This window comes from Branchiostoma belcheri, unplaced genomic scaffold, assembly GCF_001625305.1.
Source record: "Branchiostoma belcheri isolate BF01 breed outbred unplaced genomic scaffold, Haploidv18h27 scaffold25, whole genome shotgun sequence".
Classification (NCBI taxonomy): domain Eukaryota; kingdom Metazoa; phylum Chordata; class Leptocardii; order Amphioxiformes; family Branchiostomatidae; genus Branchiostoma; species Branchiostoma belcheri.
Genome location: NW_017803854.1, coordinates 1,728,749 through 1,751,588, shown reverse-complemented (window position 1 = coordinate 1,751,588; position 22,840 = coordinate 1,728,749). Strand labels below are relative to the sequence as shown.

At 39.9% G+C, this 22,840-nt stretch overlaps 2 protein-coding genes across 2 annotated transcripts in view; one reads left to right on the top strand and one right to left on the bottom strand.

The window, feature by feature from the left end:
* Positions 1 to 887: 887 nt before the first annotated feature.
* On the bottom strand, positions 888 to 17,946 carry LOC109471585 (probable E3 ubiquitin-protein ligase HECTD2). The gene is given in 21 exon segments (XM_019770934.1): positions 888 to 1,110; positions 1,568 to 1,711; positions 2,211 to 2,326; positions 3,086 to 3,192; positions 3,424 to 3,511; positions 3,966 to 4,040; positions 4,437 to 4,598; positions 5,427 to 5,515; positions 6,527 to 6,659; positions 6,972 to 7,079; positions 7,468 to 7,564; positions 8,892 to 9,015; positions 9,582 to 9,735; positions 10,253 to 10,369; positions 10,727 to 10,772; positions 12,001 to 12,068; positions 12,886 to 12,975; positions 14,024 to 14,126; positions 14,659 to 14,847; positions 15,447 to 15,565; positions 17,415 to 17,946. Coding segments are annotated over 21 exon segments (2,487 nt in total). The 5' UTR covers positions 17,652 to 17,946; the 3' UTR covers positions 888 to 989.
* Positions 17,947 to 19,923: 1,977 nt separating this feature from the next.
* Positions 19,924 to 22,840, top strand: part of LOC109471384 (G-protein coupled receptor GRL101-like) — a 13,940-nt gene continuing 11,023 nt past the window's right edge. Inside the window, exons 1-5 of the mRNA XM_019770673.1 lie at positions 19,924 to 20,012; positions 20,626 to 20,749; positions 21,201 to 21,356; positions 21,649 to 21,838; positions 22,246 to 22,308. Coding sequence (XP_019626232.1) covers positions 19,924 to 20,012; positions 20,626 to 20,749; positions 21,201 to 21,356; positions 21,649 to 21,838; positions 22,246 to 22,308 — 622 coding nt within the window. The remainder of the gene's footprint in view (positions 20,013 to 20,625; positions 20,750 to 21,200; positions 21,357 to 21,648; positions 21,839 to 22,245; positions 22,309 to 22,840) is intronic.

The following is a 22,840-nucleotide window of genomic DNA, read 5'->3' as shown; positions in this document are numbered from 1 at the left end:
AAACAGTGTGTGTCAAACAAGACATGTACACTCATGCAGAAGTATATATTACATCCTTTGCTTTAGTCAACACTATACACTAACTTGAAACAGTGAGGTTGATATCTATGTGATCCAATTGCACAATGCAGACTTATCGAGCATTCTGTAACAACTGTTTCCAGTCTAAGTACATTGTCCATGTACACATGTATGCATACATGTACATGTACACATGTATGCATAGCCACATACAAGATCCCAGCTTGAAGCTTTTATTAAGTGTTGGATGTGTGTTTCATTCAATTGTGAAACACCTCCAACTTGACTGTGTACTGTAACAGTTGTTGCATAGAAAGTAATGTGAACTAAGCTTAGAAAACGGTAACTAAAATATGGAATGATTTTGTATCTAAGGCCACCAAGACAGCGTTAGTTGTTTCCTGGTATTGCATAATATTACAAATGTATACATTTTTGTACACCTGCTTGGAGTTAGAACTTTATTCTGGCCATCACCATTGCATAGGGTTACCACTATGGATAACATCAGAACTTTGTATGCTCCACCTCTACGGAGGATGAATGATGATGATGATGATGAATGGAATGTTAGTTTCAGCTAATTTAAGTTGCATGAAAACCTTTTCCTAGGTTTCCAATCTTGCACACTGTGATTGGACATGTAGCCTCTACCAGTCTTCAGAAGCAGCTGTAAAGTATAGAAATTGGCCAGAAGAGTTACACACGTACATGTAGTCCACTAAGTACAATGTTGTATAGTTTGCTGCTCTATACTCCTTTAGCAACTCCCCCGGTACAATGTACAGTCATGTACAAATGTATGTTAATAATATCTATCTATTTGGACAGTTTCTACTCTTTCCAGTCACTTCTGAAGCCTGGTAGATGCAATTAAAGTTCACCTTCCTGTGCCTCACTACACTACAGTGGCTTAATACAAGCACTGCATCTGCCCCCCCCCCCCTCCTTAAGGACTCTTGTGTCCCTCACTCCAGGCCGAACCCTTCAGCGTTCTGAATGGCGATGAGGAGTTTCTGGGCCAGATGTTTCTTGCTCTTGTAGGGAGGAAGGCACAGCTGGTTGAAACAAGTGTGGGCAATCGGCAACCTGGTAGAGAAAAAAACAAGAGGTTTAAGACTTCCTGGAAGTAGTGTTTCCTGTATCCGTGAATGTAATTGAATGAGTTTAACCCTTTGAATGCTAGAGATGACTGCACACTTTAGTGTAGTGCCGGTCTCATAATCTGTTAACACATCCACTTTCTTGGTCATTTCAAGCTTCATTATCAGGGCTCAAAATACGTTTTCTACAAACTGTACAGAAACTAGTATAAATTACCTTTATTTCTTTCATGCTTCACACATTGTACATGTCAATACAGCAAGCAAAAATCCACATGCACCTACATTAATTTTGTATACAACGCCTGTAATGGACTAGTGCAGATTAGGTGCAGGTAGACATCAGAAAGACCTGCACATCTCCAATTTTACACATGTATAATAAATATGCAGCTGGTGGTATTTTCAGCCCTGCTTGAGCATGAATAAAAGTAAAAACTCACATGTTGAGGGAGGAGTTAATCCTGACGATCTTGAAGACCATCTCGGCCATCCCTCCGACAGGAATCCGGTCGCTGCCGGTACAGAACAGCAGGAACTTCTTCTGCAGAGGCTCCGGCATGAACAGCACAACCTCCCAGAACGCCCTGTGGAACAGTTCAGGTATTTGCACATTAAAGGCTACACCAATTTCATGTGTTGGTTCATTAGCAAAAATGGATAGTTCTACTATACTATAGAATTGTTTCAATCATGAAATTGTATTTAATAAAACACTACTATAACAAAAACCTCCTTTCACTGTTCATACACAAATTCTTATTGGAGGCAGTGCACAATGATGGACTGCTTTAATTGCAATGATCCTTTTAAAATCAAGTGTTCATATGACTTCTTGACATGAACTTTGATAAAACATTGCAGCTGGAGAAAGAGCAATTCAATACTTCAATTAATGATGCAATAAATTAGAATTTAGTATCAAAATATAGAGTAGTCACATGCTATAATTGTTATCCATTGTCTGTCCTTTTCATTTTCATGCTGTACTCTACTGTACATGTACTTCAATTAGCCTTCGGGCAAGAACTTGTGACAAACTTGTATTAATAATGCAGCCAAGATTTGCATGTGTTGGCTACTCACTTGATGGTTGGGTCATTTCTGGAGTAGCCCTCGTACTCTGTGACCCTCATCAGGGCAAACATGTCCAGTTCTGGAGACCCACACACCAGGGTCTCCACCTCCTCTGGCCGCAGGAGCTGCATGGAAGGAAACAAAGCTTCAGTTTATCTGCAGGGTCCGAAATACTTCTTTCTGCACACCTGCACTGGTGCTTTCTTTTATATACACAATGTATGTACTTCATAGGTGGTGACAGTCAATGCAGCAAACAAAAGTCCACATACACCTTCATGTACATGTAATATATAAACCCAGTACATGGACCAGTGCAGGTTAGGAGCAGGTAGACATCAGACATACATTGTACAATGTGCCTGCACCTCTGTTGTGATACATGCTAAAAATTCAATTTCTATGTTGTGTTAGTGCACCAAATTTTTTTGTGTGCAACTAAATGTTCAGATTACAAATTTACAATGTACATGTAGCTGAACTGGCAACTATGACATGTATTCTGAAAAACGAATTTCAAGCCCTGCTTGTACTCAAGCATAAGCCAATCTCCAAAAACTTGCTGCCGGACAATCATAAGTCACTTAAAGTAACTGTGCATCCATTTTGATAAACTAAATGGCCATACGTGAATGGGGGATGTTGTCATGAAGAAATATGACACATTGATGAGCGGGATCTCTATAAATTATTCACTAACATATCGGGTTCCAACCATCATAACAAAAATAATTCGGTAAAGTCATCAATTAATCATTGTACGTGTTGTTTTCATCAGTCACCATTGTTTTTTTAATGTAACTGACATTGTTTTTCTTTTGTACAATGTACATTCAATTTGTAGGCATGCTTAGACTCTAGACTAAATACCGTTGAGTGCTTACCAATAGTGCATTGGAGGCACAGACACCGTGGAAACCATAATAGAAAGCACTGAACTGGTGGTAGATGGACTCATTCAAAATCCAGTTGACGTAGGACTGTACAAACTCTGAAAACAAGAACAAAATGTCAAGACTCAAAAGTATTATAGTATACTAATTCCTCTTAGAGTAAAATTATGATCTTTACACTTATTTTCTTGTGAAACAAGCAATATAAAAAGTGCATAATTTCAGCAATGGCAGATGATTTCTGAAGCAACGTAATTTTGCTGCGGATCCAAACAAAAAGATCATATTACAACAAGCAACATACATCTACAAGCAACAATAGACCTTACCTGCCCTGTTTTCATTTGTAACCGGTATCTTGTCCCCTCCAGGCTTCAAGTTCATTGTTCTAACAATTCCAAACTCTGTTCTTGAAACCTACATGTACACAGGAAAAAAATTTCTAACAAAAATTGATCACAACATATCTAAACTACATGTATGCTGCATTGTGAAAACACAATAATCATAGCAGTCCATGTAAAACATTTTGATAGTACACTGTAGTACTTAACAGCGCTTTACGGGTTAGTATTTCTGGTGCCTACTGTACCTGCACCTACAATGTTACCTGCACCAGTAACAGAAATAATGGCAAAGTTTTCTGAATGTACACTAACTATCCATACCAGTATTTCCTAAAATTTGAATGGTTCAGTTGCAATTTATCTGGTGTCAGTAATTTTCAATGTTAATTTGCCCACACCAATGCAGGTATGCAGAAAAAAGGATTTTGAGGCCTGCTTTATGCTGTTATGATAAGTAAAATTAATGCTTATTTCTTAAGGACTTCATTATTAGGACATAAAGTCCATCTTACTATAATACTAACCTGGAATGTCATGCAGAGATCTTCCTCCACGTTGCCTTCATACTCAAGCAGCTCCTTCAAACCACGAGCGAGGTCCTGCAATCAAGTAGCAAGACATGAACAATTCAGTAAGTACATGTACATGCATGTATTTTGAGTTTTCATGATCTTCAAGTTCACAGCCTTAAACTGGAGACCTGATAGAAAAAGAAATAGAAGACAGGTAAAACCACCTTTAAAAGAACTGTGTCAGATGACCTGGTGTCTATGGGACTGTCCTGGTGATCAGTGAAGAAGGTGACCAAGGACAGACCCAGATGAAACAGAAAAGTCCCAGCCTTATGTCTCACAAGTAAGTAAGTAAGTACTAGGTTTATAGACATCTGGGAACTGTTCTAGGCTTTTGTGAATGTAGTTGTCAATAAGTAGTGTCAAGATTAATAATACCAAGAAGTTTGCAGAGGTGTTCTTTAAGAACATAGCTCCACCCACCGGCATGGTCTGCTGCAGGTCGTCCACACTGAGACTAACGAGGCCGACGCGAGCGCGAGGGTTCCCGTACGGCACGACAGCGGGGGACAGCAGCTTCTTGTAGCAGCAGGGTGGGAAACGCATGTCCAGGATGATGCTGTTGTACACAGCAAGGCCCATCAACTGGGGGTCAGGGTTAAGGGGTAACAGACATACATGTACATGTACATGTAGGATACAGCATTTTACATATATATGTAGTTAGCTAATGGGTATATGTAAGGGGATCAAGCTAGCAGAGTTATACCACTCCGATGGGGTTATAGTGTCCCTTACAGGGTGATACACCCTTTCCTTGGCTGATACAAGATGATGTCGCCAGGGCTCTGTCAGAGTGATCATGTAAATCACCGTGTGGAAAATACGAGACGAGGGTTTGCCAGGGTGATTTGCAGTGAATCACCAAATTCCAGATACATGAAATAACATTATTTATTTATTTATTTCAGCTTTATTACAACAAAATGTAAAAGGTTGGGGGAAACAGAAACATACTCCTTTTAAAGCCCCCACCAATATAAACTGATAAGGATTACATAAATAATAAACAAAATAAACAATAACAGAAATCATAACAACACTATTTACAAGGGTGATGACAAAAAATTAACAAATCAAATAATGAATAATGAACGTTGAAGTAAATAGAACGGCGAGCCATTATGGACCATCACATGCCTCTACTCTTTTTGACAGGTGAGCTTGGTTCTTTAATACGTGTGTACGCACGTATTAAAGAACCAAGCTCACATGTCGAAAAGAGTAGAGGCATGTACTAACTGGGAGCTTTGCAGCATATTTTAGTCATTAACTTCTGTCTATTATTATTAAAACATTCAGTGGCTGTCGTTGCTCACATAATGAAGTTATAGTAAAGGCTTCTGTAGAGAGAAACCTGGGTTTTGAATCTTGCTCAGTTTGATGTTTTGATATGTACACATTGAAGGATACAACTCCAACCAGATGAAACTCTGAGTAGTTGTCCACTTTGATACTGCTGAACCAGTAACAGTGGGCCTTGTCATCATACGTGAACATCCCTAAAAGTAAAACAACAACACAGCAAAAAAATTCATAAGGTTGGTAGAAAATATAGGATGTTTGATTTTTCTCTTACACAACCTGTGTTGTCTCTCAAATGCCTATGTTTTGATGGCTAATCAGACCCCTGTCTCAGAGCTTCTGACTGGAGTACTGCTTCTTGCCACTATACATTTATGTAAATGGCTATTAAATACATTGTACATGACATGTATGGCAGCAAGAAGCAGTAATCCAGTCAGAAGCTCTGTGGAAGATGTCTGATAGGCATCAGAAAGTAAGCAAGTGAGAGATATTACTGGTTGTGTAAAAGAAAACTTCAGTATCCAACAACAACAAATGATACGCTACTATATATCACTGAATAAAATTACTGAGAAAGCATGTCAGTTTGTAGTTGCAGTATCTTTTAGTTATTCAATCCTTTGAATTAGGACTTTTGTCCGTACACTGTTTACAAAAGAAACAATGAAAACAAAGGAGAACATTCTCCATAAAATTTCCTCATAAATCTCCCCCATGAACTTTTCAATGGAACAGTCCTTGGTCGGGACACAAATCGTTAGTCCTTGGGAGCAAAATTAGGTAAATACAATAAAAGCAAAGTAGTAAAATTTTAATGTCTAATTGGGCCAAAGAATAGAATAATGTTGCCTGTCAATGGTAACAGATACACACTGCAAAATAATAAGCCAAGACAGGCATGAATTAAATATGAGCTGAGTACCTGACATACTTCTCGTAGAGATAACTAACAAAGGAGCAATTCTGAAGTCAACAATGTTCTTCCATAATACAATATTTATAGTAACATAGACCTGCTATAGTACAATTACAGGATTACAGTACCTCTATGCTAACTAGCTTTCTTGAAAAAGGAAAATATTTCTTGATCCATATCCTACATTTATCCTACATTCACCATCGTTAACTTAAGTCATATCCTTATATTGTATACACCAGCAGTTGTTTCAGATCCAACAAAAATGAAGGGTGTGAAGGGGGTTTACCGTATTCTGGCTGGAAGATCTGTTTAAGCAGGAGAAGGAACCACTCCTTGGTGAGGCCCCCCATGTCCAGCCCCGGCTCTCCCACAAAATTCACCTTCAGTTTCTTCTTGAGGTCTCCTCTTTTCTGCATGATCTGTAAAAAATTAATAACAATTACTATATCATTCCTCGACAATCACTTGCTGTTATTCAGGGTGCCATACTGTGTGTGCTTTAATGTTCACTAGTAGTAGTGATATTTTTACAGTCACTACTTTATTTCTTGGTTTGCCTGTTCAACCCTGACAACCAGGGCAGCCCAACTAGCCAGGAGCTTATACTTGCCCTGCTAACAAGACATTGACAGAACACTACGGCAACATATAAGGTGGCTTAACAATCTAAAAACTATAATTACATTATTCTATGTAAATAAAAACTTTCTTCAAAGGAACTTGATCCTTACCTCATTGACAGAGTCTGAGACCAGCTGGGACCTCCTGACGTTCAGGTTGAGGAATAACATGCCCATGTCTGGCATCTGTCTCCTCTGCACCTTCTGTACAAGACTCCTCTGTACACGTACGAGAGAAAACATACAGCAGTTACATTTCCAGTGCCTTCAGCTTGTCATACAATGTACAAGGAAAAATACTTGGTTCTATCTTAACTTCTAACAATGTCAATTCCGTATCTTTATCTGTATAGCCGGTATAACAGCCCTTCAGCATAACACACCAGCTTTGCAGGCACGCAGCGCTGCGGCAGCTGGTTATATTTACACCGAACAACTTATTATGTACACCTAGCTTTTGAACATCTCACTCTAAACATTGTTTAATGCTATCTAATGATGATGCCCCTACTATAATTAGTAGTTCCAGAGTTATTTCAGATGGGAGAACCTTATTTTTGCATGCAAGATTTATTTTTAGAATAGGAATAGTTTACACACAACTCACCCTAGCATTCATGATCATTTGGTGTTCAGAGTCTCTCTGTAAGATTTTTCTTTTGGCTGCTATACTGAGGATGTAGGGGTACTGGCAAAACGAAAACCTGCAGAAAAGGAAAGAAAAGGGAACACATTTAAAGAAACACAAAAGTCGTTAGAAACAACAAAGGGTTTATAATGACTGACTGACATTCTAAAAACATGTGACCAATATCATATTAACATTCTATGATTCATATTCATACATCACAGTATCAGTGGTTATTGGGAGGTTTGTCACATGCACAAACAGAAATAGGACATTTCTGATCACATCTTGCCTCCACCAGGTAAAATGTACTTACACATGACATACATGTACTAGGTATTACCGGTACAGTAGTTTCTGTTTGGTCATGCACTTTCTCATGCATTCATTCTTTCTTGCCTGTTTGACTTTTGTCACAGTCATGTCTGTGACAAGCACAAAGAACATTTTATTTTACAGTTTATCTAATAGTATCAACAATACTGATACACTATTACCTGTATTCATGATTTCTTTCTTTCTTTTTTCTTTGTTTGTTTGTTTGTTTGTTTTCACAACAACCTACCATAGTCCACACGACTGACAGCTGTCCCAGTCATTGACTGAGTGGATTTCTCCACACAGAGTTCGGGGGTCACCACTTCACAAATGGTGGGAAATGGAGGAAAGGAGATGTTCTTTAGTTCAGGCAAGCGAGGAAGGTCATTGCAAATGACTGGGAATGGACAGACTGAGGAAGGATGGAGGGAGTGAAGGAGAGGAGGAGGGAGCGAAAGAAGGAAGAATGATTGTGTGGTTGGTGGATAGATGGCTGGACGGATGAGGAAGGGAGACAAGATACAGATGGCAACTTTGAATCGACTACTAAAATTTCAACATTGTAACCATTATTAGACTTGATTCTGTGACACACTTCTACGTGTACATGGGAGTCTCTATTTTCTAAATGTCACATTCACCATACAATCCTCAAACAATCGCCAACTGAAGGCATTGTCTGGACAGTTCTGGATGCATTGTACAAAGTTCAACTTAGATCTTTGTTGGCAGTTTGTTCTGTAACTGGAACTGGAACTTTTACTTGGGGGCTTCTGTGTCTTCCAACACATGAGACAGTCAGAGCATTCCTGTATGTTCAGCCAACGGCCAGCCTCTCTACGTACATCTTCCAGTTCAGACTTACTGTCACAGACTGCTTGAAATTCCACAACATCAAAAACGACAACCAACAGCGACAACCAACAACGACAACCAACAATGGATGTTCTCTCCTTCCAGTTCAGATTTACAGTCACAGACTGATTGAAAATTTTACGACATGAAAATCATGACAAAAATCGTACTATGTGACTACACAATTACCAAGGTACTACAAGAGCTGCATGATGATACATTGTACTCACCCTGGGTGTGTGGCAGGGTTTTGCCAGGCCATGTACTCTGCCATCAGGTCTATGTGGTCCAAGGCACTGTTGTAGAAGTGGGAGTGGGGAATCTTCATCGGCACACAAATGTTGTTAGCAGCATCTGTAAGAAATAAACTTAAGTTAGTTAAGATCCTTCCCACATTATTTGGTGTACAGGACTGTGCACCATGGAATTTCCATGAATATAATCCATTGGCCACACAGTTGTGCAAGTTTTAATGTACTACATAGCAGGTTATTCCATGGGTAGATTTTGTGTTTAACTGCAATACCTCAAAAGTGCTAAGTGCTAAGCAAAGAAACCAGCTTGACTTGTATTTTTAGAAGTCTTAAATATGACCTGACCAGAGTTTGAACACACAAAAACAACATCTGGGGTCACATAGCATAACGGCAGAGTGCTCAACTTGGAACCAAGAGGTCCCGGGTTCGAGTCCTGACATGCCACCAATCTTGTGTCCTTGGGAAAGGCACTTAGTAAGACTTTCTTCACTTCACTCAGGTGAAAATGATTATTGTATTGTCCCGTGTTGAAAAACTTGAGTGTGCCATCACCACGTCTTGTGATTACATGTTGGAATATGAAAAAAAACATCCATTATGAAATAAATTTTGATTGTCATTAGCCTAAGGGAAGTTGGCATAAAATGCTATGAGGAAACTTACTGAAGAGAGCCAGGACTTTGGTGGCGGAGGGAATCCACCAGCCACATTTGGTGAGGGGAGGCAGCTCGTCCTGCTTCGGGGGGAACAGCCGTACTGAGATGAACTGGAGCAGGCGGTCAACGATGTCACGGAATTGAACAGCAGGCAATCTGGACGAGAGACAAAAAAATGTAATGGGCAGATATTTCACTTATTTGCATATCAATCAATAGTTTGTGCTTATAAACCTGCATTTCTCCTCTGGTCTCTCAGTCACTGACGAAAGGTAGTGGATACCAGCTGAAACGTCTGACCGTTTCCAAAATCATATCCAGTTGCTTTAATGAGTAACTGCTTTTTGGCGTAAAAAAATGTAATATCTATGATGAAAGAGAGTCATAACATGCAGAACATGAGTACTTGTGAAGGTCTGAAGGCAAGCCTATAGATTTATTGAATCTATACCATGGAACTTGCGGAAAGCATACATTTTTTTTAGCCTGGTTACCCATCTGGTTAGTTTACATCAGCTCCCAGTCGCTTAACCGTCCAACCATTAGTAGTGACTGTGGGAGCAGACATAAAACTAACCTGGATTGTACCAAGGCTAATATTGCTTCACATTTTACACAAAGGCATAAAAGCTTTGCAAGGTTTGCAAAGGAAATGTATGCACAAAACAAATGTACAAAGTATTACCTTCTCATCCAGCCGACCAGCACCTGGTGTTCCCTGTCCTCCAGGTGCGCCAGGTGTCTGATCAGGTGGGCAAAGATGACGTAAGTCTTCACATGGCTGAACTGGGGGTTCTGGGAGAGAGGGAACGTAAAAATGACGAAAGTTATAATAGTAAAAATGTGTACACAAAGATGACACAGAGATCAAATTTTCAATGACCACTGTTGCCTTCATCAGGATAACTAATAATGACCAATCACTTCCAAACGTAATCTTGCAAGAGTTACGGTTACAGACACGTGACCTTATTCACACAAGACTTCACGGATACGTGATCAAAAGTGCCAGGGAGTCTTACTATGATTACTACCAACACAGATGAACTTCCATGATAAAATGAAAGTTGATCTCTTTTGTTCCCTTCGTACAAGGCCGTTGACAGTGTTATGCCAGGATACACGTAAGTGTGAAGGCAAAAAAACACAGACCTGTATCAGTATGAAGTAAGCTCGCAAGTCATTGTAGCTTCTGGGGCTGCAACATAACAAAAATGAGTGAACAAACCTTTGCCAAATCTATCATGTACTAGTGTTCTGGTAATTCATCTGCAAACACGATTTGGTATTGGCATACAAAAAGATGTCTGTCTAGGTATAGAAAACAACCTCTTCATCATAGTCTATACTATTTTGACAATGATGATGTTACAATGCAACTGGCACATTTTATTTGCACATTAGATATTTCAGGTCATAATTTTTGCTTTTATTGTGCATGTACAAATCATTTTCGCTTGTGTATTATGTATAAGCAGCATTACAATACTTTTCCCGTCACTTTGAAGCAGAAAATGGACTATGACAGACAATGTGCAAGGGCATCAAAGTGTCCAGGGCTATTCACATCTTCATAAATTATGCATGGTGCCATGGAGCAATCAAATTATATAGTCACAAACTTCAAACCATGGCCTTCTGAAATTGGTAATAAGGCCACACCAATTTAAGTTGTTGGTTCTCGGATTTTGTCAGGAAAAACATGAAGCGACAGGGCGAAAAAAAATTTAAAAAAAAAAAACAGGTCTAGGCATCCTATTATAGCCCCAAATGCTATGATAGGAGCCATGAAGTCAACACAAAAGATTGTGTTAATATTTAAACAATGAATTTTGAACTTTTAATCAAACCACTGCATTGATAGATGGAAACACTGCAACAACTAGGAAGAAAGGGACTTTCCACAACTGTTGGGGGCAAAATATGAGCATTTTTGAGTTAATTCAGAACCAGAATTTTTTTTTTTTTTTTTGCAAAACAGAAAAAAATGAAGAGGCGAATCCAAGAACCAACAAATTAAATTGGTGTGGCCTAAGCCCCTGAAATATGAGGGTGACAAAAAATTGATGGATGTATTTCTCTCACAATTCTGTGAGATACAAACATTACAATGACGGATTACATGAAAATTGTTTTTCCACTGAGTATATTTTGTATCCTCTGGGTGGCAATTTTCAGTTTATTCTTCCAGTTCTTTGACTGATTTTGAAAAGTACATCTCATAAAGTATTTATGTTCTACTTGCACTGAAATAAGTTAGTGTTCAATGAATGAAAACAATTTGAACACAAGTTTCACACCAATATATATATATGAATTAACTTTTATAAACCCTAGTGGAATTTTTCTTCAGTGTTTGTATTTTTTATCAAATAAAATTAAAACAAAAGCTAGCATTAAAAGATATACTTGTAATGTATACCTACCCTTTAATATCTTTTTGAAGAAGGCTGTTTACTATTCCCCTGAGAACAACCTTTTGAATATCTTGTGGCTGCAGAAGAGAAAGGCAGAAAACACACGATTGTTTAATTTAAAACATGTGACATAGTGAGCAATGTCTCTTTTCCAAATTATTTATGTTGCTCCTTTTGACAGAAGTGTCTATTAACCATTTTTACCTACATGTAACATGCAACATCATAGCACTTTGGCAGAACATACTTAACTTGCGTGAAACCTGTAATCAGTGTTCGAAATACCTGTCTGCAGTCTGCAATCTGCAGATGGATTTCAAAGATTGCAGAAGAAAAATTTATACAATCTGCAATTTTGCAGCAGCAAAAATTGGCACTTGGGATTTGGTGCTCTTGGCCCCAAGGACAGACAACACTTAAGTTCCTGTTCTGAAACAACAGGAGCTTCTTCACTAATTTACATCAACCTTGTCTTGACTTGTCTATCTTTTGTTTCCTGTTGGACTTCCAAAAATTTGTCTTCACTAATTTGCATTATCAATCAATAGTTCATGCTTATAAACTTGCAAGATTGTAGTATAGAGGCTTGTGTATTTGCAGAAAGTATTTCCAAATTGCAGAACAAAATTTTGACTCTTCTGCAATATTGCAGAACACTGAAAAAAAGTATTTCGACCACTGCTGTAATGCATTGTGCAAAGAAGAGGCTGATGTAATGTTACCGGAAACACCCAACGAAAACTGTGAAAAATCTGTGTTTCAGGCAGGTGCAGTACATTCTGCCGATATACTGTATATCATGTTACACATGTACGTGATTAAAATTTAAGTACAGTGTATCTTACTTGAGCTTAATAGTAATTATACACCATAACTGAAGAAAAAAAGCCTTACCAATTCCATAAGTTCACTATAAACAGCATCCAGGAGTTGGACAGTCACCCCTGGGTGTTCTGTAGGGTTTCTTGTTATCGAACTTTCCTCCTAGAGATATGAAATAAACCATTTTTCATACTTATGGAAGGTATTTTGGGTTTTCATGACCCTTATACTTACCCTATTTGTTGGCATTTTTGCCCTTTTAGTAAGTTTTACATGTACATGTATATATTCAATATCAGCAGCTATTTTATGGGTATATATAAAGAGCATATACAGTTACATGTACATTTAACCTTTAGTACACTGAAGTAGGCATTTGGCTACCGATTCTCTATTGGTTCCGGGGTTAGGTTCAGGGATGTATGACTTATCTCCTTAAAACCTCTGAGTTTAAAATCCTCTTTGTTTTGATATTTTCTGACATGGCTAGTAGGTATTATTTCTTATGCAAACAAATGAATCTTTAAGTGACCGCCTGGAAATCCTTGGACAAAACCTGTCCACTCAAAAGTAGATCACAGTCCCATAGTACCCTTCATAGTGGTGATTTTGATGAAGTAGTGTTTGTTTGTCTCCATGGTAACATGGATTGAAGCATGCTTCCCCAGCCAGGCCATGTATTCATTGATCTGCTGACCCGAATCTCTCAGGCCATGGTGCACTGGTCCTGAATGGCGGTCCCCACCATTGTTTTGGAGGCTGGGCTAACTTAGGGCTAATCTAGTCATGATCATAGGCATGTGTATGATATGTATTTGTATTTATGTACATAAATGAGTGCTCATTTGTTGGGCAATGGAAATGAAACTATGGGAGTCTTTGCATTCGCTCCCACTAGGATAATGCTTTGAGCTTTTCTTAACAACAATATATAAAAGCTTCCTAACCAATAGACCACGTCTAGCGAGATATTAGATGTTTAACAAAAACTTACAACAACAACAAAAGTCCTGTTCATATGCATAGTATTACATAACCAACACACTACAGCAACTTCCTAGTACATAAGAGATTGTTGAGCAGGCTATCACTTGCACAAGTGCTATTTTTCAAAACCCAGCAACCACATCCTAGCAAATACTTTCTTCCAATGAGCAACTTTGCAAGTTGAATAAACAAAACTTAAGACAAACAGAATATATCGAGTCACCTGAAAAGCCCCAACAAGCTGGTAGAAAGAGTCGAAGGAAGTGGAGTAAAATTCCTGAAGGGTTTTGAAGCTGCCAGAAGAGTGGGCTTGGGCAGCATCATCCCTGGAAAGAAAACAGATACATATATCAACTTCTTATTTATTATCAGACATTTTCTACACATCAAACATTATGTTTTACACACTGTAACTTACCTTTGTACAGTGCTTACAATGCATTTTCTTACTGAAACAAAGTCCAGGGACATAGGGGCCTGGGCCCTTTTCATGACCAAGCCACTTTAAATTTACGACCTTTTGTACGGTTTCCACTTTTCTGTTGTTTTCTGTGATACAAAATACATGTAATTTTCATGTTCTATTCAATACTTAACTGCAAATGTTTCTAGACCTATCAATAATAGATTTTTGCAATTTTTGCTGTCAGATGACACCACCAAAATACATTTCCACTGTTATACTACAACTGTAACAATGTGTTACAGAACTGTTCCAATGACAAACTTAAAACCTCAAGCTTCTCTAAATTTCCTACCACAAAATCAAATCCCCACAAAAATAAACAAATTTACAATATTCAAGTCTGTCTTTGTGATTAAATAAAACTTCACAAGTAGTTGTGGTTGGTCCCTTACTTGAACTCCTGTAGTGTTTTCCTGATGACGATGGGTTGAGGTGATTTTGCAGGACTTTGCTGCTGCTGTTGTTGCTGTGTGGGTGACGTCCTTACTGGGGTGGTGGGGGGAGCAGTGAGTTGTGCGGGACATGGTGTAGGAGGGGGTTGGATGGGCGGCAGGTTACCCACATAACGTCTTCTTCCAGAACTGTGGCAGAAAAACATGAGAAAATAATTTTCAGCTAATACATCATGAATGCAAAAAACCTTAGACAAGTCTCATACTTTCTTTTCTCTTGTTGTGTCATTTTTATATACACAAATTTGTATATAAACAAAGAGAGGCAGAATACAGTTTCTATTCCCAAATGGTCTTTACAAATCTTTCACAAAATCTATCCAATTTCAATAACAAAAATGAAATATATATCAAAACCAATTAGCAAATGTATGATGTGCATAATACAGGTTTTTCATGTGACATCATCAGTATTGTTACAGGTGCATTATACAGATCATACTGTAATCCTACTACTACTGTACTAGTAAGGAAGCAAAGGATATGGAAGCTATATAAACATGGTGACGTCAACAGCATGCCCGTATACGTCATACAACATTAGATAACAAGACTGACCTACGTCGGTAAAGGTTAGACATCCAGGTAATAAGATACTGCAAAAAGCAGTTACTCAAGCAACTGGATATGATTTTGGAAACGGCCAGACGTTTCAGATAGCATCCACTACCTTTCGTCAGTGACACTAGAGACTGCAGGAGAATGGCAGGTTTACCAGACAGACGTACCCTTTTCTGACTGATTTTTCCTCCCCTTCCTTCCCCCCACGTGTCCGCAGGGCGCTGAGAAAGTTGCTGATCTTGGCAAAAGGCCGGTGTGTTTTCCTCTGCTCTTCTGTCTCCATCACCTACAAAACAAAGGGAGAGCAAAATTTTAAAAAAGAACGGCTCTATGGCATATGGCAATTGTAAAGACCGAAGACTGTCATGGCTCAAAATAATTCTTTCTACGTGCACCTGCACAGGTGCAGGTAACATTGAAATTTACCTGGACAGGACATATTTTACCTGCACCACTCAGAATTTAGGAAGTATGGATTCAGAAACCATTGACAATTGATCATGACAGTTTTTCTTTTACACTAGGAAAGTTAGGTGGTAGCAATCGATCCACAATTAAAAAACTACAAATACATGTACATGTAAACATGTAAGTGCATGTATATGTAAACCCAGTAACGTTTCAAGGAAAGGTACAGGTTAGGAATGAGCAAACATCAGAAATACCTACACAGCCCGAATTTTACCTGTACTAACTTGCATATGCACCCAGTATTTCGAGCCCTGCAGTAGCAACATGGTGTTTGTGAATCATACAAACTCACCTGGTACATTGAGTTGTATGTTCTATCGAAATCCATCTTGAAACTGTACAGGCTATAGAATTTGGCCTGCTGAGTACAATGGTATGTAACCTATTGCTCTGGTGTCCCACCCAGTTCTTTGTAATCTTTGAAATTGTTTGTCTGTGGCCAGTCAGAATCATTAATCATAGTACACTAATGGGACTGTCTACAATTGACATACAATTTGTTTTTGTATACACATACATGTACTTAACTTTTAGTCTTAAATAATGAATATGTCTTTCTTCTTGAAAAGATGAAATATTACTGAGATGAATTTTCTACATGTAATTCATTTCTATTTTTCATTTTTCCCTTTTCAATTTTTCCTTTCTTATTTTTTACCGATATAAATCTTAATTGCAGAGTAACTCAAGTGTGATGACATCCACTTTGTTCATCAGGCAAGGCCAGACTCAATTTTTTTTTTCTTCATGACTGTAGATATATCTGCACTACTTCACATAAATAAGTCAGTGACTTTTCCATCTAAGAAGAATCAAACTGGTATTTAAAAATTCTTCATCTGACATTTTGCAGGTAGCAGCTTATCAAAAAAAGTAAATAAAACTACATGCACATTTGTATACCCAGTACATACTAGTAGTGCAGATTAGGTGCTGGTAGACATTAGACATACATGTACCTGCACAATTTTACCTGCATTAATGATAAAATATTTGGAGTCCCGTCAGGTGATATGTTTTTCATAAATACGAACCACAAATTTAAGAGGTCAACATGTTATCATTTTCTAGTTGTCTCTGCTTATTCTACTTCCGACAACAATGCAGCATACATCATGTGACAAAGTTGCCAATAGCAACAGAATGCCTTTGCTCATTTTACGACATACAAATTGTACATGTACGGTTCGTATACGTATGGCAATTGTTGCTAGGTGCGTAGCTCTGCAGTAATTACTATAACAACACGGTACAATCTGCTGTTGTCACAAGGAGGTCGCAAACACGTCCCTTTGTTCACGCTCCAAATCATGATAATTCACCTTGACAGGCACAACAAAGGGTCCGTTTAATTTGTCCTTTCTGCGCTGTACGTGCGTTCAGCCCCAAAAGACTCATAAAGTTTAATAGGAGAATGAATCTCCTTCTTCTTCTTTAATTTTGAGGCAGCCTCCTTCAACTAGCTGAAGATTTTGCTGCCTTTTTGTGGCTAATACGAGATGGGGTTTCCATCCAGGAAAGTCGTGTAAAGTGTCTTTCCCAAGGGCACAATTAAGATCGGTGACATGGCAGGGTTCGAACCCGGGACCTCTAGGTTCCGATCCGAACGCTCTGCCGCGTGAAACAAATATGCAAGATTTAAGGAAAATGTTGTGTACCGTTACCTTGCTAGTTGTGGCGGAGATAGGAGGCAGAAGTCCCGAGCCAGCGGTGCAACCTTCCGTGGCGCTCGGCGGTGTGTTGTTGTTGGCCGGGAGTCGAGCCGAGCTAGCCCTCCCCTCCGCTAGACCCCTTCCTCCTTCCCCCGCCGCTAACTTTTCCTCAGAAATCGCCGTTTCATCCTGACCGCAGGCGACGGTGCTCGGCCTCAGCTGCGGTTGTCCCACTTGAGAAGAGCTCATTACCTCCCGATTCGCCGCACTTTCTTTGTTGTGCAGAAGAAGTGGTCCTGAGGAAAAATTATTTGTCGTCCCACGACGACAAGACCGTTCGCCAGTTCCTGCGCTGTCCTGAACTTAACGTCTTGCATAGCAATCACATTTCGGTCAGATTACACGAATAAAACGTTATGCTATTGCCCAACACTTACATGGTGCTCGTACGTGCATGTAAACGACAATTTAGACATCAACAAACGTCAAGGTACGACTTCAAAATACACCGGGACACCGTCTTGGAATGTTGGGTGAGAATGAGGCTTCTTAAGGGCAAAGGTCAGGGGATTCGCCCATTCACGAAAAAAGGGGCCCAAAGTTACTCGTACGTGTACCTCACCTCAAAGTGTACATGGTTGTTTTATTACAAACCAAAGAAACAAAACAAAAAAAACTGTAATATACTGTAAAATCTCCCTTCCAGTCTTTCCTCCTTTTCTTTCCTCTCTTTCTTTCTCTGTCTCTTTATTTCATTGCACGAAAATCCTTAACTAGTCAAATAGTCAAATTATGACATCCAAACTTGCAAAAGGTTGTGCAGAATAAAGACAAACACATGTTGGGGTGACATTGTTTTTCATTTTTACGCGCACAATCTATGATCTATAAAATCTATAGAATCTCAAATCAATCTATTCTATAATCAATCTAGAAGACAAACATCAATTATCATTTCTATGACACCTGTTAACCTATGTACCAACAATTCTTTTTAAGAAACGGTTAATATCTCAAAATTTCCTGAAAAAAATGCTCAAGATGATGGTAACGAGTCTTTCCTGATAAACCCTGCTGGATGAAACTAATTTCTTGCATGTCATTATAAAACACAGAAATGTTCAATCAGCTCGATCGGTGACACATATGCGTGACAAATGCCTCTGTTTGTGCACGGTAGAATTTACGCATCCTTATACACTGTAGTCACTTGGTCCAACACTGCGGCTTCGGACCTTGCTCAGATCGGCTGACTTGGCTTGGAAACTCTCGGGACATTTGGAAATATCTACAATTTTGTACGTATAGTCGCACGTTATATACAGTTCTATGGGCAAACAAGGGCATACTCATGCGTACCGTATTTGATGACTATTGTGTTCCAGTGTAGGATAGCGACTTTTTCGAATTCTGGCAGTACAAAAAGTAAGTTATTGAGGGCCATTCATAGGGGTTAAGAACTTAAGAATGTGCAACTTTTCTACTGGCTTTCAAGTGGCGCAAGTCAAGTAAATCGGTAGCGCTTGCGGGATCTACTGTGTAGAAATATGCCGAAATATAAGGAAACTACAGAATTCACCGAAGGAGGTCATACTGACAAAATTTGTCTGAAATTATGCGAAATTAGTACTTTTTTTACAAGATCAGATAACCGACGCTACTGAAATGCTTTAACCATCATACACAGCACTGTTGTTGTTTAATTCCAATCTCTGTTATTTAGCTAAGATTTGTCTTTCTGATGTAGATACAGCTACATTGTACTAACAGCAACCAAGTCTACAACCATTGGCTAGCTGTGCCTGGTCTATAGAGTCAGGCAATGGCGCTCCGCCTGTGTGTGTTGGTTGTCCTGTTCACCAGCGTAAGGTCTCAGCTGACTCAGAGGGTGTTCATATACGACGAAGAAGGTAAAAAGACACTTTTGCCTACTCTCCAAGAAGAGGTTGTTGGGGAATGATCGTAACTTTTTTTATATATATGGCCGTTTTTTGTCGCTACCCCTACCAACGGTGGCTGGCGACCTTCTCTGGCTAAATGGATACTGCCTGGCCAATTTGACACTGTCTTTATGCCACCGAAAGGGATCTGCTTGGAGATTAACTTTTGCCACTTTTTGTGTGATGTTGGCTCGGTACAGGCGAAAGCTGTCGATATCATGCTCCCGTTATCTTTCATAGACAGTAGATAAAACTTCAAGTCAAGTCAAGTTTATTGCACAACGATTGTAACAGATGCAAATATATATATATATATATATATATATATAATGTGTGGTAGATAGTGTATGGTAGATTACTAGCTGGTATGAGTCTATCAAAATTGTACATATCGTCGATACATGCACGCCTTACGTACATTCTTCAATAGGACTGCAACGACCTCTGTCATACAAATTTGGAAGTGCACACCTTGAAATCCTGGAAAGCGTCTTAATTAGCCTTTTGTGATTTAAGCAGAAGGGTCGTTAAATATTTTCTTTTCTTCTTCTCTATTTTCAGACAGGGTTTGTCCGCTCGGCATGGAATCTGGGGCCATTCTGAACGAGCAGATCACTGCATGGTCGTACCAGGACTACTTCAACCGGCCCGCAATGGCGCGCTTTCACGTGTACGTGCAACAATAACAACATATACAGTAAAACTATAGCTTGTACCATGTATGTTGTAGAGAATAGTATAATGTTACGGATGTAGATATAGTCTCACATACCATTGTATTTTCTTTCTTTTGTTGTTTGTAACTGCAATTAGCCCTCGGGCATGTATTTGCAATAAACTTTCTATATAATTTATATGTCAGGGTTTTAGCGTAAAGACTCCGGTCGACGATTCTACCGGTAGCTGAGATGCTGTTAATGTTTGGGGGGGGGTCCAATTTACAAATTGGGATCAATACATAGATCTAAAGTGACAAGAATCACAGTTGAAAGTATCACAGCAGATCACACAGTTGAAAGTATTTTAATACAGGCCCCAGTCGGAATCTCTACCCTCCTGTGCAGGCCCGCCGTGGCGGATATAAAACTTCTCTGGGCGGCTGGTTGTAGGACGATAGGCAAAAGAACGCCTTAAAAATTCTACAAAACGCAGTATCAAAACTCCTACCCACTCGGAGGCCTGCACAGGAGGCTACGGAATCTCTATGTTAAAACAGATAAACAGAAGCGTGTAGAATTAATGATTGGACAAAGAGACAGTTAGTATTCGTCTCTCGTCAACAGGTGCGGGTGGATATCAGGTATATCCCTGAACGAGTGGAACTTTAAGGACTGGGTGTACAGCCAGCTGCCGGCATGGATGCAGTTCGTACCCTGGGAGGAGTGGGACGGCCTGGAGTGGCTGCAGGTCATTGTGGACAGTTTTGCTAAAGCAACTAGCCTCTATCAGACTTCGGAAGACGGCTGGAAAGAGTTGAAATTGGTCAAATAAAGAGATAACATACAGAGGCCGAGTTGGTCCGCTAGAGACCGCGGCAAAATGTACTCTCTAGCGGACCAACTCCCTCGGCATGTTATCTCTATTTGGCCATGCAATTTCTACTCTTTCCAGACGTCTCCTGAAGCCCGGTAGAGGCCATAAAGCACCTACATGCACTAGTTTACAATAACTTTGTTACCAAAAATCTCTTTTTAGTCATGATAGTATCATGTATTATTTATTAAGACTAAAGGAGGCGGGCCCAGTATAAGCCTACAAGGCTCCCCACCCGTCCTCCTGCACACTGTTTGTCTTTCCATTTTGTTCTTTATAATGTTACATTTTGCGAATAGATAAACTAAAAGAAAAATAAAAACAGGTTGACATGGGTCTGTCGACGGAGATCACCGGCGTGGCGACGCTGGGCCACTGTCAGCACGACTTCGCCGTCACCGCGTACACGCTCCGGTACAGCGAGGACGAGCGGACATGGAGGTCCTACAAGAACGGGACATCGGAGGACGAGTCCGACCACGTGAGCTTGTTTTTGTTTTTAAAAAATTTTTCTAGGTCTAAATTCTTAATGTAGTAGGCCACACCGATTTAATTTTATGGATGACATCCGCGCGCGCATTGATTTTCGCCTGTTCTCAAAAAAAAAAAAAAAGATCACATCCTCCGAGGCTCTGGCCTAGGCCTTGGTAGTCCATGCAAGTTAGCGACAATCCGGAGCCGGCGGTAACTCTGGAGGACGGCACCCAGGCTAGGCTTTAATTGACCTTTGATGCTGGACATGCTCACTGCTTTTTCGTGAACTTCCTTGATAGATATTCATCGGAAACGAAGACTGGCATGTCGGCATGACGAAGTCTGACGCGGTGCAGCACGTCCTGGCCTACCCGTTCGTGACGCGGTACGTGCGGGTCTACCCGCTGGACTGGCTCGGCAAGAACATGACCGGCATCCACCACAACCCGCCCGCCATGAGGGTAGAACTGTTCGGATTCAGACTTCAGAGTGGTAACGAAACTGATTATGTGAACTATCTCAGCTTTTTAGTGGAAAGGGAACGACATTTTCCACCTCATCTTTCCCACCATGAATCATTATGGCAGTATTTAACATCCAATGCAATTTCAGGGCGGCAAAACAAATTTGTTTGCTATTGTCAGTATTGACGGTTACTGAAATTTCTTGTCACATTTCTGTCATCATTTCATATACATTGTATGAAGCGTTTAAAGTATCCTTAAGGCAAGCCTACGATAGGAAACAAGCAACCGTTTCCGCCAGCGACCTCACAAATATTGGTATGAAAGTTTCCCCACCCGCCGTTTCAGTTGAGTAATGGTCGGTGTACTTTGATGAAAAGGGTCGTCTTAATTCTTCTGACGAATTTATTTTTTGTTGTATATTATTTGCAGACGACTTGCTAAACCTGGATGAGTACGATCCCTACAAGGCAGTACTCAAGTCGGACAAACTTAGTGAGTATATCTTACATTGTCACACTGCACCCAAACTGTATTTCCGTACCCAGAAGTTGCTCCCAACCTAATCCCAATCATGGCTGGAGGGAGTTCGGTAATGAAGGCCATATTGGTCTATGTATGACAGATGCATCCATTATCACAACAATTTAACCGTAACACAACCGTACGTTCCTGTGTCCACCAGGACCGGGTCCGGAGTGCCCGAGTACCCACTTCGCGTGTGCAGACCTGTCCTGCGTGCTGGACGTCTTCAAGTGCGACGGGCGAGCCGACTGTCCTGGAGGGGAGGACGAGGAAGCATGTCGTACGTGTCAGAATTTATTTTTGAAACGTAAATTAGCCTCTACCAGGCTTTGAAAACAGCTGGAAAGTCCGAAAGAGTAGAAATTGGCTAATAGACCAAAGACATGCCATCGGAGTTGGTCTGCTAAAGGACTACACACGGAGTGGCTAACTATAAAGGCTACCTTTAAATCCCAAAGCCTGTTTACGTACCTTCAGTGTACTAGCCCCCCCCCCCCCCAAA